Here is a 16,231-nt window from a genome sequence, read left to right on the forward strand (position 1 = left end):
GGGTTTACACAGCACGATGCCAACAATCTTTGGCATGTTTGGCTGCTTATAAATAGGGCGCTCATTGTCCCACACAGTGCAAGGGAAGTCAGAAGAGGACCCGCGTCTTAATCTAAGAGTCCGGACTGCGTGCGCTATCGCTGCAGTGTTCCCGCTTAAAGGCACAGCGACAGGGCCTGCTCTTCCTGTCAAGTTTGGACAGGTACTCTACCTGCGGTCCACGCCCTCTTCTGTGCCGCTGCGCGCAAGTGTTCGTGAGCAGGAAGTGGCTGTCAGCGACGCTGCTGCTGTTGCTGTAACGCTTGGAAATGCAGCTGTAAACTGTATCTGAAAGAGAGGCGGCGATTTTAGATTATCTTTTTAACTTACAAAAACAATCATTTAAAATTATTTTGCTTTTATTTTATTTATTTTTATTATTATTTTTGAGGACATGCGGCTCTGCAGGACCTGCGCTCTCCTGGCGCTTCTGTTTCTGGCAGTCTTGGATTCATCAGGTGAGGGGAAAGAACGACCTCATTCAGTATTTTGTGTTGTCTGTTGAATCTACGTGCATCTTCAAACCAAAACACGAAACGTCCTCGTGTCAAAAGCGTGGCTTCTTTTCGCGTTCGTGCGCCAAATGGGTCAAAAACACAGCTGAGAGGAGCGCGCGCTGAGCTGCTGTAAAGATGCACTCAAGCGAAGCTGTGCTTAAAGCTCCGTGTCAATAAATGATAGGATAATAACGAGCATTAAAGGCAGCTCAGACATGACTGAGGCTGGAGCGCGTTTCCACTCATAGCTCCCACTTCCAGACCTCCATTTTCAAAAAGGTTTATGAGGCATTTATGGAGCTTCCTGGAGGCATGAATTCATCACGACTTCATTAATGATTGACCAACAATCTGTTGCTCGTTTTTTTTGTTTTTAAATAATCGTTTTATGCTAGATGTAAACTTCCCGGTTTTCTGTGTTGAAATCATCATCAGCAAGTTTAACTTTAAAAAAGGGTTTTTATGATATTTATAAAATAACTTCTAAATAACTTTGAACAGTGTGACTTTCTCAACACACCCACTGTTTACGGTTGCAAGAAGCCCTTTGTGGACTAGTTGTTACAGGTTCAGGTTAAAGAAGGACTTTATTTTTGCTTTAGCTTGAGAGAGAGGAAGAGGTAACATTATGCTCACTGCTTTGAGAGTGAGATTTAATTAAATATGTTTATTTTATCGCTTGTTTTGGTTTTAAATCCTAGATTGTATGTTTAGTATTAGGTTTCTTGATATTTTTAGCAGATATGGTCCAGGCAGGGATTATTATGGGATTGCACATGTGAGGGTTTCACCTCATTCAGAGTAGCAGGGTATGTGAGTAAATGTGGAATTTCTTGAATTCCATTCATAGAACTGATGCGAAATAAGGATAAATCAGGAAGTAGGTCAATCCGCATTTCACAGAGTCTGGTGAAAAGAACAGGCAGAAAATAAAGAAGTTAAGAGAAGAGTTCTGATATTTGCAGAGGATGTAGGAATAAGTGTGCTGTGTAATATATGAGGGTGTGTGAACTTCCCTGATTATTTGCATACGTTAGAAAATATTCACATGGAGTGTGTTACTTGTACACCTTCCTATTCATACTCTTATCTAATCAACCAGCTAGTCATGTAGCTGCACCTCAGTATAGGTCATGAGCTGCAGTTAACTTTAAACATCAGAATGGGAAAAACATTTCTAATGAGAGAGTATTGTTGGTGCCTAATGAGCTGGTTTGAGTCCATCTAGGCTCACTGATCTCCAGGGGTTTTCAGCACCACAGTCTCCAGATTTTACTCTTTACATGGCTGATGGTAAGGTCACTATTTGGCATCAGCAGCGTGAATCCAGTGACCCAGCCTGCCTTTAGTCACCAGTCCGGGCTGGTGATGTGGGGATGGTGTTTTTGACGCACTTTGATCATTTATGGTATTTTTGCCAACTGTGTTCATACCAGAATGGCTGCAGGTTACAATATTCCAGTAGCTGCTTGCATCATGTTAACACACCAAGTCACCAACAAAAAGTAGCTTCTGAGCATGATCATGAAAGCAGTCATGATGAAGTGGCATCCTCAGTCACCAGATCTAATTCCAGCAGAGTAGAGTAACCTCTGGGATAGACTAGCATGAACGTGCAGGCAAAGAATGTGCCAAAATTATGCAATGTTGATGTCAGGAACTGTAGAAATGGCACAGAAGTATGTGAAAACAGGATGATTAAATCAAAAAGACCACCAAAAATGACACCTGTAACCACACCTGGTTTATATAAAAGCCTTGCTGCTGTGGAGAAAAACTGCTTCTCCCAGAGTTAGAAAAACATTCTCAGGAGAAAACAACGGGAGAGTCACCTCATTATGCTTTTTAAAACTGGTTCACCCTCTCTTTACTCACTAGGTGACTCACGTTTATCGAAATTCAGTTAATTTGCGCTTGTCTGCTACTTCAGTGCATGGGAATAGGTGTGCCTGGAGCTGCTGTGTTTGCTCAGGCATGAACAGAAAAATCAGCTGGACCGTTTAAGGATGTGTTTGTTTCTTTTATATATCATTAAGACCACAAGTATTTGGTCACAGATATAAAAATAAACTAATCTGAATCTGACTGTGGCTTTTTAGGTAAAAATACATCCTCTGGTGGACATGAATGTGTACATTTTATGGGATCTTATCTTTCAGGGTGAACCAAAGTGACTAAAGTCTGATATAATTATCCCTGTAGAGCTATGCATTTGTTGATCTTCTCTTAAGATTAGTTTACAGCATATTCACATTATTGGATCTGACTTCCAGAATCCCAGCAGGAGGTCGTTCGACCAGACAAAGGCTTGAATGTGACAGTGTCCACCGAGCAGGCAAAATGTTCTGTGTGTATCGTCAGCAAGGTGAACAGCGCACCGCTTTCCTGCCACTCTTCTCTCTCTCTGGTACCTGAAGTTGAGACCACACTGGAGTTTTCCTGCCCCCAGCCTGTCGAGCAGTCTTACACTGTGACGATTGCTCACTCCATCGGTGAGTTTACTCACGTTCAGCTTCGATCAGACCTCGTTTAAAGTGTTTTATCCCTTTGAAGGTAAATGTAGAGTAAGTATTCATTTGGTCTAATCATAGCTTCAAGGATAGATAATTCGTTGATATAAAAAACCACTGTGCAGGAGCCTCTACTTTCACAGCTTTGTCCTACCCTGACATTTTATTGCATTGAGACTTTCCATTATTATTTTTTATTTTTTAATTTGCTTCTAATTAATCCTCAGAAAACAATTTCTTTTCCCCCAGTCAAGTCAATTGGTGGTTATTTCTATTGTGATCGAAGCTCGTATGCAATCCACTTAGATATAGCAGTGGCATCTACGGTTTTTCATTTACTAATTTTTCTAAAGACATTTTCAGTGTTATGCAGATTAAGCATAATTAAGGTGTGAGTACCTTTTTTTTTTTCTTTTTTTTTTTTAACCCATCTGTGCATCTTTTCTTGTCTTCGACTGAAATCCAGAATGCACTGAGAATGCCTGCAGCCCACCAACTCTGCAAACTCAACCATCCATCCTGACTAACTTTGCCAGAATCTTCACCTGGGATGTGAATGCAGCTCAGGACACAGTCGTGCGCCTGAGCATCATCGAAGGAGGGCTGACTGACACATCACAGCCATGCTCAGATGGACATCAGTTCTCTGTGTCCACATCCATAGCCGGCAGCAAGGCCCAGACTCAGTACTGTCGAGGCGGTTCTGTGAAAAGTTTGTATCTGATCAATCCAGCTGTCGTGTCTCTGCAAGTGAAACCAAAGGCTCAGGTGGTCAGTGAGCTGTTTCAGACCTCCGTCACACAACTGAGTAAGAACTGTTTGCTAAATATAGACTCTCTTTTAATTAGAAGCTCCATAGGATTAATGCTGGGTTTAACTGGAGCTGCACCACCTGTTAAGTAACCCAATTATAGCTTAAAACTTTTAAAATGAGTCACCAAAAATCAGTCAGATTTAAAAAAAAAAAATTTGCTCTAAATATTTACTATTTCCTATTTGCATTCAGTCTTTCATAGAAATAGGTTTCTTGCTACTTGCAGATGATTTGTGTGAACAAAGAAGATAAAGCCTGTAATTTGCCATTTGTGGGTCTGAAGATATTAGATTATAGTGGGGTTTAATGGTGCTGGTAGACAGAGCCAAGCTGGCCAGTGGTGGCAGCACACTTCAGAGTTTTTCCATCCATCACTAAAGGCAAAAGTGAGTAATTTAATTAAAGCTTTAATGGTGGACTCTATTACAAGGACCCTGTGAAGGGATTGGCTAACAGCTGGTGCAACTCAACCCTAGCCTCTGTCTCACTCTGCGTTTCACTCTGTTTAGAAACTGAGGTCATAAGCGTTGATTCCAGCACGACCATGGTCCTCAGCCGGGACCCGAAAGAATCGGTGTGTGAAGTGTGCACCGCTGAAGGCCCCACTCTCACCTGCAGCACGGAAAAGACGCTGAACAATGTTAAGAAACTGTCAGTGGTGTTCAGCTGCCCGAAACCACAAGACGGGTTCAATGTGAAGATAAAAAAGACAATAGGTGAGAGCTGCTGGAGCTGTGACAAATAAATTAATATACTAATAAAGGTTAAAAAATCAAGCCAATCAGTTGCTTTCCAAAAGGTATTGCATGGTGGATCAACATTTGTTCTCTTAACAATTCTATCGATGTTGACAACATCTCCAACACCACTGGCTGAAATCCAGCCCCGAGCCATGACAGAGCCTCCACCGTGTTTTACAGATGGCTGTAGATGCTCACTGTTGTACCGCCCTCATGACCTCCTCCGTACATATTGACAGCGATTTAAACTAAAATTTTCAAATCTGGATTCATCACTCCGTAAGACCTACAATGATTTTCAATCAAGTTCTTGTGTAATTTGTTATACCTCAGTATTTTATCCCTATATCACTGCTTTAAGAATGGCTTCTTGATAGCTACTCTTCCACTGAGGCCATTTCTGAACAGTAGACGGATCAACCGGAGAGCCAGATCTCTCAACTCTTGTTTCAGGTCTTGCTGGACGTGACCTTCAGATACTATTCATCCACTGTAGTTTTTTGTTTGTTTGTTTGATTTGGGTTTTTTTTTAGACCTTCCACTTCCACTTATTTTATCCCAAGTTACCCAGTTCCCTCACATTTCTTTAGAACACACTGTGCAGCATGCTGCCAAGTTTTTGACTAATAGCACTTTAGGAATCAGCTTGTTGCAAAAATACTACTTTTGCGCATTTATCTATAATATTTTTTCTGCATGTATTTCTGCATTTACTTTGGCATCGCTCTCATTGATGGAAAACTTCACATTTCATCCTCCTCAGCCATCATGTGAAATTAAAATATTTCCTAATTTCTTCATCCAGAATGCACCAAGACTTCCTGCAAACCTTCTGCAGCAGAAATTGTTCCCGACCAACTTAATGCCTTCAAAAGATCCTTGACGTGGGACATCAGTGTCCCAGAGAGTACTGTATTAACTCTGGACTTTCCTGGTGGTGGTTTGAAGGCGATTTCTGCAGGGGTGACCTGCCCAGATGACTATCAGTACTCAGTGAGTACAATTAAACGCAGTGGCGAAATTCAAAGTAACAACTACTGCAAAGGCGGGACAGATTCTGATCTGAATCTGCTTGGAGCAACGACTGTGTCTATTGAAGTGCCCAAAGGAGAAAAACTGGAGTCGGCAGCATTTAATGTCAAAGCAACAGAGAGAGGCAAGTTTGAACACTTTCTAGAACCCGTAGAGGAAGATGTTTTATTCATTTTGTATAAAGAAAAAACATCATAGCACATATTTATGGAGACATATCCTTAACAATGGCTGATAAATCCTTTAAAATGGTAATGATTCAATCATTGCCTCTTTATACAGTTGCAGCTAAGGACCTATAACTCAAATGTAGTTACTTTAATCTGTATATATTTGACTTGGACATTGATTAATAGGGAAAGCAAAGCTAAGCTTTGTTTCTTGTCCCCAGCCAAATGTTAAAAAGTTATACCAAAATAAATTATATGCTATACCTGATTAAATTTTGTGTGAAAACAAATAAATAATAAGTAGAATGTTAATTATGTTTTTATGAAAAATCAACTATAAATATATTTATGTCTCCCTTCTTAATTTAACCACAAATAGCATAATATTAGTTTTTCTATTTTATTTTGTTAAAGGTCTGCTGAGGCTGTTGGAAATGTTTCGTTTTATAAGAATATTTGACCAGCAGTGTTTTCTTGAACTGATTTGGCTTAAAGGTGTTAATGATGTAAAGTTGTGATTAGGAGTTTCCATGCACTCCAACACACTTCTACCAATTCTGCCATGAACAGTGGTCAGATATCCAGACAGATTTGTGCCAGAAGCTTATTGATGGAAACCAAAAGCATCTGGTTTAGGTTAAACATGAAAGGAGTAATTTAACCAAATATTAGTGGGAGTGTATGTATACATTTGATCTTATAAGTATACTTTTGACCCTGTGTGGATGAGAGAAAATCCAAAATAAATTCAAACTTGTGCACCCAATTCTTGTTTTTAAAGTAATTAAAGATGTATGTTGTCCAATTATTCCACCCTAGAAAAGGAACTGTTCCAAGAAATCATTAAAACCCCAAATTGCCAGTGCATTTATGCTCATGAGTGCATATAAACTCCTGGTCACAACTATAAACCACCCGTAAATTATTTCATGTCTGTCTAATATGAATATTTTATCAGACTAGTATAGAGCTGAATTATCTTCAGCTGGATCAGCATCTCACCATCTTGTGCACCTTTTGTTTTTAGCTAGCAGAATGATGTCTGTGGCCTCTGAAATCAAGAAAACCAAAATTATCATCACGAAGGTGAATCAAGAGCTCGACTGCAACGTGTGTCAGATGGCGCCTTACAAATGCTACCCTAAACTCCTAACACTGTTTGCTCCTTGCAACGTCTCAGTAGAGTTTACCTGTCCTCGACCTCAAGATGTCTTCAGTGTGGAGGTCAACAGAGAAATTGGTATGTAGAGTTAAAATATGTGAAGTCAGGTCTTAAGGTCTAATTTGTCTAAGACTGTAAATTTGTGCAATCATTCAGTTTAGCTTTGGTTTCTTTAACATCTCCTATCTAAAAGGACACTTTCTCATGATTGGCCAGCTTGGGGAAGCCTCCGAGGGGGGTATCATCTAGTTTTCATGAGATACCTAAGGAGCATTCTGCGCCTGTAAATGACCATGTGAACAAAATACATGATGAGCTGATTAGCTTATTAGCTTTTCTGAAACATAGCGCTGGAAACATTCCTAACAGATTTAGTCCCAAAATTGATGTGACAATTGTGTGATAACATCACACAGTCGCTGCATATTTCTGCATTGGTTTTAACTGAAGCTGGTCATTTTTATCTGACCTCTGGCACCGAAAAGACATTGATACTTACTGTATATTTTCTGTTTTTCGATGGTTTTGTGGGAAAATCCCAGCAGATTAGCAGTTTCTAAAATACTCAGACTAGCCTATCTGACACAAAAAGAATACTACATTCAAAGCCACTTAAATTACCTTTCCTCCCCATTCTGTTCAGTTTGAACTTCAGCAAGTCGTTTTGATCATCGTTTAGGTCTACTTGCCCAAATTTATTGAGTTGCTGCCATGTGATTGACTTATTAGATATTTGCATTAAATGTACATGACAGAAAGTAAATGCATGTTTAAATTTTTAAAGCGGTCATAAGCTGATTAGACATAATTTACACATGAAGAGGTGCTAAAGCTAACAGTGATTGCAGGTAAAGACAAAGCTGAAGGTTTAAAAAAAAATTAATGCAAGTGGACTTTGTGCTATGACTGACATATGTCGCATTAGACGTTTAAACGTTGCTGTGTGCTTATCAGAATAGAACTAGTGTACAATGGAAATGGTAAAGACTGGGAGCGTGTAGTAGAATCAACTTAACCTCCAGAGCCTGAGATACCTGGAGAACGGTTGGAGAGTGAGGGGGAAAAGCCATTGGAAACTCACCATCTCTTTTGTTTTATCTGTATCTGGACAGACGCCCCGTTCTCTGGTGACCCGGTTCAGGCCGAGTCCTCGGTGGTCCCAGAGTTCAACCGGACTTTCCAGTGGGACTTGAAAACTGATTTTGCTCACACATTCCAACTGGACTTCCCAGAACAGGGACTGAGACAGATTTCCAGTGAGGAGACATGCCCGGATGAGCACACGTACTCTTTTATTATCTATTTACGCGGGCAGACAACTATTGGTACCTTCTGCAGAGGAGGATCTGTGACCACCATCCAGGGTCGCTACAGGGGCCGCGTGTCTCTAAAGGTGCCGGCGAATGCAAAGATGGATCCTTTTGAATTCAAACTCAGTGGCGGGCCTGAGATGAACAGTGAGTCATTTTATATCTACAAAAAAACCCCAGACAAGACAGACAGCACAATAAATCATTGAGTAGAGAACTTATAATGAAACACTTTTTAGAAACATTACCATAGTTAAGTCTCATATTTCCACTTGTAAAATGTTATGTTTTCCATGAAAATCTGGGCTTTTATTTATTAAATGAATTGCTTTTATTTTTTTTGTTTATACATTAATTCAAATAGGGCAGCACAGAGTAGACAAAAAAATGCAGCATAGTCTGGGATGAATCCAAAATACTGCTGCAAGGCCTTAAGCATTCAGGTTGCCTGTTCTACCAGGTGAATCACAGGAGTGTCCAAATAACTTGCAAAGCAATGGGGATTTATAACACTGACCTGGTGTTGTATATCCTAGTCACCATTTGGTATTCATACATTTGTGTAAATTATAGGACAGTCAGAATATCCAAAATATTATTTCTTAACTTGGCACATGAAAATCCTTTTCATTGAATGATAAAAGGAAAGATTTGGTATAGTTCAGGTGTCAGTTGCTCACTGTTTTACTTCACAACCATAAATAATTGTTTAATCATAAAGAATGCATAACTACAAGAGCAAAAATTTAGAAAAGCAAAAGGTTAGATAATAATGTTTTGAGTTTTTGTGTTCTAAAATTTTATGAATTATTATGAAATCTTGATTTTTCTAACTTCAGTGTCCACTGCTTTTTCTTTTTTTTTTACTCTTAGTGACCGCGATAGTGGGGGTCAACCTACCACGAGGTGTATCGGACACGACACTCGTGACAGCTAACTTTCCTCGAGACTTCCCTGACAACATGCAGATGCAGTGGAGCTTCACAGTGCCCGGCATGCACAACTACACCGTGCTCTTTGATCACGTCACACCCCCCGAGTGCCTCAACAATGGAGAGGTGACGGTGGAGTATCAGGCAGGGGCCAAGACGGTAACCAAAGCTCTAAAGGATCCTCAGCCGGTGCATCAACAGGGCAACTTCAACATGGTGCTGACAAACTGTCAAACCAACACGACGCTGCCAGGTCTCACGCTGAACTACAGGGTCTCTGTGGTGAGGAGCGGCCGTCCAGGTACAGTGTTAAAACATAAACAGCTGGGACTCGTACACAGTTTTGTTTTGTTTTTTTAAACATCAAGCTATTTTATGTGTCTATCACACGACTGTCATTTCCTTTAACTATGGTAGATATTGTAATGTAATTATTTATGTTTTTCGATGTGTTTATGGAATTTGTATGGGCAAAAATTCCATTTATTTAAACTTAAGTTCATTACATTATGCAAGTATCATGTTAACACCAAAATATAGATAAAATGGAGACTGTGTAACACTTTTATCAACAACCCATTACAGTGAAGTCATAGTAGAAAGGTTCCGAATCTAAACAGGCATTTTGTTTGCACACTGAATGTTTTCATTGTGAATTTGGGAACAAAATTCTTCAGCAAATCTGCAGCCTGTTCAGGTTTACACAGGTAGTGCAGTGTAGTCCTTCACGATGGTACATTCATATGTGTCATCAACAGATGACATGAGATGAGCGTAAACGAGTCTGGAGACAATGTGGCAAAATGTTACGATGCCTATGAGGATGTGAAGAGAACAAATTTTAGTGTCCATTTGATAGACGCCTCACAGCAAGGAGGTTTTGAATCCGCCGGTCAGCTGGGCACTTTCTGTGTGGTTCTCTCTGGGCACTCCAGCCTCCAAAGGCATGTGTCTTAGGTGAATTAGTGATTCTAAATTGGTGTGAATGCGAGAGTGAATGGTTGTCTCCATGTTAGCCATATAGACTGCTACCCTGTCCGAGGTGTAGCCCATATCTGACCTTATGACAGCTCTGATGAGCTCCAACTCCTGCTGTGACCACAGATAAGCCGAGGAAAAATAGATGAAGTATGGTGTCTCTGCTTTGTCATGTCCCACATTATTTTCACATCTGGATGGGGAATTTTTTTTTTTTTCACGTTTTGTTTTTATTTATTTGTATTTATTTTTATTGACTATATTACCTTTATCTATATGTATTATTTTTCTTTGCATTTTAGTTTTGTGCACCGTGGATCTAACCAAAGACCCGGGAGTGTCCCTGCAGATTGAGAATCTGAATTCTGACTCCTACTGTGAGATCAGCATCAACTCTGAGGTTAAAGAGAAGATAAATGTGACTGCGGGATCAATAGCCAAATTGTCCTTCCTCGACTGCCCAAATGAAGACATACGCCTGACTGCCAAAAAAGTTATTGGTGAGAGTTCTCATTCCTGAAATGTGTTTTCTTATACATGACAGTAGATCTATCTCTGTTTCCTGGGTATAGAAAAGATTAAATCTAAGTTAAATAGTCGATTTAAAGTCTAAAAGGATAGACTGATATTTTGAGAAAAATGTTTATTAGCTTTATTTCTGAGACTTCAAAGAAAAGCTCATCAAGAGAGAGTCCTCCTGTTGGTTTAAATAAGACGTTTTGCAACAACAACAAAAAAGTGCAAGAAATTTCTGCATTTACTATTTAAGTTGTGCTTTATTTGGAAACTTAATATCATGCATCTCATTTCATGCTTTTGAATGACAGACTGCAAGAAAACAGAGTCGTGCCCCGTGACTACACTTTCTGTGTCCACAATGGAGCCTTGCCTGCCAATGCCCCTCAACAGCTTCACCTGGCACCTCAACATCCCCGAAACCAAAACGTGGGACCTGGTGTCACCAAAAGGAAGTTTGCGGCAGTCCCTGCCCAGCCAGGAGTGTAAAGAGCCTTTTTCTCTGCACTTGGCAGAAGAAGAGGGTAGCAATTTTGTTGGAAATTTCTGCTTTGATGGCGTAATCCAAAAAATCCAAGTGCACGCCAACATCTCCATCACAGCTCCGGGACAGCAGTTAAGCAGGATGACGGGGTCTTTCCTCAATATCAGCGTCAGCGAGGAGATCACAGGTAAAATGTCAATATGTATTGTTGGGCTACAGCCTGGGTTTTTTTTTCTTTTTTACTAAAAACCCAGGCTCAGGCGTATTTACTCATTAATTGTATCAGTTATATTATTTAGAAGAAATGCTGATAACTGGTCATTATGATTTTTTTCCCGATAATGGCTTCATTTATTTGTTGTGTGACTGTTTTAAAACATTGCAGTCGTGCTTGGTAAATATAATAGAAGCCAAATTCAACATTTAAAAGGACTCAAAAGTGAGAATGATGACCTGAATCATGAGCTAATCTGTAAAAAGTGACTAGTTTTATCATCCAGTATGTTCTGTAGTCTTTTGTTGTTTGAGTTTGGTTAAAGAAGTCATTTTAAAGAATTACCTTAAGATGAAGGAAATTTGACATTCATCAGTTAATGAACAAAATAATTTATTTGAGAGACTAAAAAACAACATGCTGCAGTACGCGGCTATTGTACTTTAAAATTCCACGTAGAGGCAGTGTTGCACCACAGATGGGTTTTTATTTATTTATTTTCATTTATAAAACACCCAGGATTTAGACTTGATATGAATTCCTTCCCTCTTTCAGAGACCATTATTTATGCGGTCAGTCCTGACACGATGTCTCCAACACTGCTGGCGACCCCCAACTGGCCTCGGGGTATGAAATCTTACCGCACCCTAAGCTGGATCGTCACGCTGCCCAACCAGTACAAAGCCCAGCTCAATTTTAACGTCACACAGCCTCAATGTAAAGAGGGACACACAGGAATCGATGTGAGGACGATAGAGAACAGAGAGCTGAAACTAAGTATTACAGAAAATGATCCGCCGGTGGTGGAACAGTTGGTGGGTGAGAGTTTCTATCTCAACATGTCCAACTGTGAACCAGAGACTCGTCAATTTAGTGCACTGACCACAATCAATCTGCAGAGGAAGCAGAGTAAGCAGTTATCACTGTAGCACATTCACATACACAAAACATCTTAAAGGCATAAATCTAATCAGTGTTTGCTTTGTTCCTCCACAGATTTCTTACCCATCGTCCTTGGGATATCAGGAGCTATTTTGCTTTTGCTTCTAGTGCTAGCTGTTGTATGCATTGTCACAAAGTGAGTACACCTGCAGCAAAACGCTGATAGCCTAAAAAATGCCTGAGACTAGGCTGTGTTAGTTAGAAAGAAATCTCTGTCTGTGTGTCTGGTTTTTTGTTTGTTTCTTTGTTTCTTTGGCTGCAAACTCCTTCTAGACCATCAGGAGTTGAGCAGCCAAACTTAGCATACAGGTACATCTTCAGCCGCTGAAGGTTCTTATCTACATCAGATTTTACACAGTTATCATGTTGCCTAGAAACCACCTTGCAAAATGGCTAAAAGTACAACTTTTTTTGCAATTATGCAAAAAACACGTCATAAAAGCATTATATCACTTTTATTTCATAACAGTAATATGTCATTTAAATCCACAAAAGCTGAATTATGCATGGCCATCCTGTTGCCTGGCAACCACCAAGCAATTGTCTAAAATGACCCTTTTTTATATAAACCACCTCCACTACCCCAATTTTTTTGTTCTACTTTTTCTCATTGTGATTAAATTTATCAGTAACGATGTGCTTAATCTCAGAGTAGATACTGAGCCATACTTAAAATTACTTCGTTTTTCATCCTTTTTTATCTACTTTATATTTTCTTTATATATTTTTTCAAGTTGTTTTTGCCCAAATTAGAACACAAACCATTTTTAATACCAACTTTTATTTTTGCAGTCATGACATATTAGTGTAAAATAAATATGAACAATGCAGCTGCTGTAAGATAAACCATTGATTTGCTGTTTCTGCTGATATATACACACAGTTACGTCCAAAGTATATGGACACATTTTATAATTTTGCCTCTGTGCAAAACCAGTGAATTTAAGTTTAAACAAACAAACCAAAAAATTTACAGACATTTTTATGCATAGTCTCTCATAGTGGCATTATTAGACCATAAACCTTTGGTTTGTCTTCATCTTTTCAAACAGGAAAAAGAAAAATCAAAAAAAGAACAGGGGATCGTCCATATACATGCCCAAAGGGAATATCTTCCGGCCATCTGACATGCACTTCACCAAAACCAGATCTGAAAATGAATCTCACGTCTATGACTCCATAGATGATACGATGGTCTATGGCCATCTGCTGAGTAACTCCAGCCACGGTGAGGCGTTTCCAGACCAGTATAACGGCATTCAGACAGACACCTACCGCACTTTCACAGGCCCCGCTGATGGAGTGCTGCCTGTCATTAAAGAACCAGATCCACAGCCCGAGGACAAAACGTTTATGGATCCCTCTGAGACTTTCATACCATCCCGTCCACGTACTCCCATCAACCGACAGGACAGCCTCGGCTTCCAGGACCGCAGGATGATTGACAATGAGCTATACACATTCAAGACCACAGGGGACATAAACACCATCCGACTCTCTGCTGCTGATATGGAGCCCATACCGGATGACTATTTGTAGTGTGTCAGGACCACAGCCATCCAATGAACTGCTATTACAAAATCCTCCTTACAGCACCAAGTATCTGCCAAGGGGTACTCATGCACGTGTCTGTGCTGTGACTATACTCAGGGAGTCTGAGCTTATATATCTAAGCGGTATTTGGTAGAACTCAGTCTGCTCTAGAGATCCAAGAGTGAAAGCAGTGAGCCCTGTTTTTAAAAGTCTGGAAAATAACGTCCCTGGGATACAAAGAGTGCATGTACAAAAGCTTTTCCTTTATGCTTGTGCAACGTTTCATAACATTGTGGTCTCACTAATGGCTCAGACATAAGAAACACATCTGGCTCGACCCATCGCAGCTCTAGACAAATGCAGTTAGTAGAGAAAAGCAAAAAGCATACTTACTGCAGTGTTGAGGCAGCCATGAACCTCAATGTGAAAGCACACGATTGGCTCATGTAGTTCCAACATGAGCTGTTGATGTTTTGTTTTTTTTTTGTTTTTTAGGTGCTTTATGTAATTGTCCCATAGCTTTTTATTAAGGATCCTTGATTCCAGAGATATGGCTCACAATCTTTTCATCTTACTCCCAGACAGAAAAAGCAGCAACTACTATTTCTTGAATGTTTGTTTGGTTTTATTTTTTTTAAAAACTTGTTTAAAGTATGGAAAATGGAAAATTATCCGTTATTGTTGTTTGTAAATGTTTTTTTAATCTTGTTGACTAGTATTTTTTTATTTTATTTTTTTAAGATTTGCCTTTTCTTAGCCTGTACATACCAGAATTGTTTTGTTTTTGTTTTGACTTGCAATAAATTGTCAGTGTATGATGGGGAAGCGGTGTAGCCTTACGTGACCTTACGGCCATCATTACCTCATCTGAAGTGATGTTTCATTTTCCCTCTTGTGCTTAAACATGGGCCTCTTTGCATGCTGGACACTAAAAAAGCTTTTTCAGCCGCAGGAACTCCAACTATAAAAACAGTGTGAGGAGGAGGAGGGTGTGGAAGAACTGCTGAAGATTCGCAGCTACTGTTTACCAAGGAGCATAGCGGAAATAACAAATGCAGAGGCCAGGTTTATGTGACATTTCTAAACTGCAGACGATTTTTAAATAAAGTCTGCACGTCTTCTGACTTGCAAGTTTTGCAGAATTAATCTTCAAATTTTTTTTGTGGAAAGCAAATTTCTGAAAAACATGAAAAAGCAAAACAGGGATAGACATTGTAGTTTATTGATGGTAATTTTACAGGTCGCAGGCTACAAGACTAGCAAACTGGAACGAGTGAAGACTGAGTTATTATAAAAATTAAAAAGTTACAGTGGGGCAAAAAAGTATTTAGTCAGCCACCGATTGTGCAAGTTCCCCCACTTAAAATGATGACAGAGGTCAGTAATTTGCACCAGAGGTACACTTCAACTGTGAGAGACAGAATGTGAAAAAAAAATCCATGAATTCACATGGTAGGATTTGTAAAGAATTTATTCGTAAATCAGGGTGGAAAATAAGTATTTGGTCAATAACAAAAATACAACTCAATACTTTGTAACATAACCTTTGTTGGCAATAACAGAGGTCAAACGTTTACTATAGGTCTTTACCAGGTTTGCACACACAGTAGCTGGTATTTTGGCCCATTCCTCCATGCAGATCTTCTCAAGAGCAGTGATGTTTTGGGGCTGTCGCCGAGCAACACGGACTTTCAACTCCCGCCACAGATTTTCTATGGGGTTGAGGTCTGGAGACTGGCTAGGCCACTCCAGGACTTTCAAATGCTTCTTACGGAGCCACTCCTTTGTTGCCCGGGCGGTGTGTTTTGGATCATTGTCATGTTGGAAGACCCAGCCTCGTTTCATCTTCAAAGTTCTCACTGATGGAAGGAGGTTTTGGCTCAAAATCTCACGATACTTGGCCCCATTCATTCTGTCCTTAACACGGATCAGTCGTCCTGTCCCCTTGGCAGAAAAACAGCCCCATAGCATGATGTTTCCACCCCCATGCTTCACAGTAGGTATGGTGTTCTTGGGATGCAACTCAGTATTCTTCTTCCTCCAAACACGACGAGTTGAGTTTATACCAAAAAGTTCTACTTTGGTTTCATCTGACCACATGACATTCTCCCAATCCTCTGCTGTATCATCCATGTGCTCTCTGGCAAACTTCAGACGGGCCTGGACATGCACTGGCTTCAGCAGCGGAACACGTCTGGCACTGCGGGATTTGATTCCCTGCCGTTGTAGTGTGTTACTGATGGTGACCTTTGTTACTTTGGTCCCAGCTCTCTGCAGGTCATTCACCAGGTCCCCCCGTGTGGTTCTGGGATCTTTGCTCACCGTTCTCATGATCATTTTGACCCCACGGGATGAGAT

The 16,231-nt window shown here is 40.1% G+C and overlaps 1 protein-coding gene across 1 annotated transcript; it reads left to right on the forward strand.

The window, feature by feature from the left end:
- Positions 1-394: 394 nt before the first annotated feature.
- On the forward strand, positions 395-14,749 carry cdcp1b (CUB domain containing protein 1b). The gene is made up of 13 exons (XM_087835385.1): positions 395-497; positions 2,810-3,028; positions 3,513-3,854; positions 4,370-4,576; positions 5,406-5,756; positions 6,830-7,042; positions 8,077-8,421; positions 9,148-9,507; positions 10,487-10,684; positions 11,012-11,371; positions 11,954-12,307; positions 12,395-12,476; positions 13,393-14,749. Exons 1-13 carry the CDS (start codon positions 434-436, stop codon positions 13,877-13,879), a joined length of 3,582 nt encoding a protein of 1,193 aa, XP_087691511.1. The 5' UTR covers positions 395-433; the 3' UTR covers positions 13,880-14,749.
- The last annotated feature ends 1,482 nt before the right edge of the window (positions 14,750-16,231 follow it).

Source organism: Neolamprologus brichardi, chromosome 22 (genome assembly GCF_056152115.1).
Source record: "Neolamprologus brichardi isolate AB-2024 chromosome 22, ASM5615211v1, whole genome shotgun sequence".
NCBI classification, from domain to species: Eukaryota; Metazoa; Chordata; class Actinopteri; order Cichliformes; family Cichlidae; genus Neolamprologus; species Neolamprologus brichardi.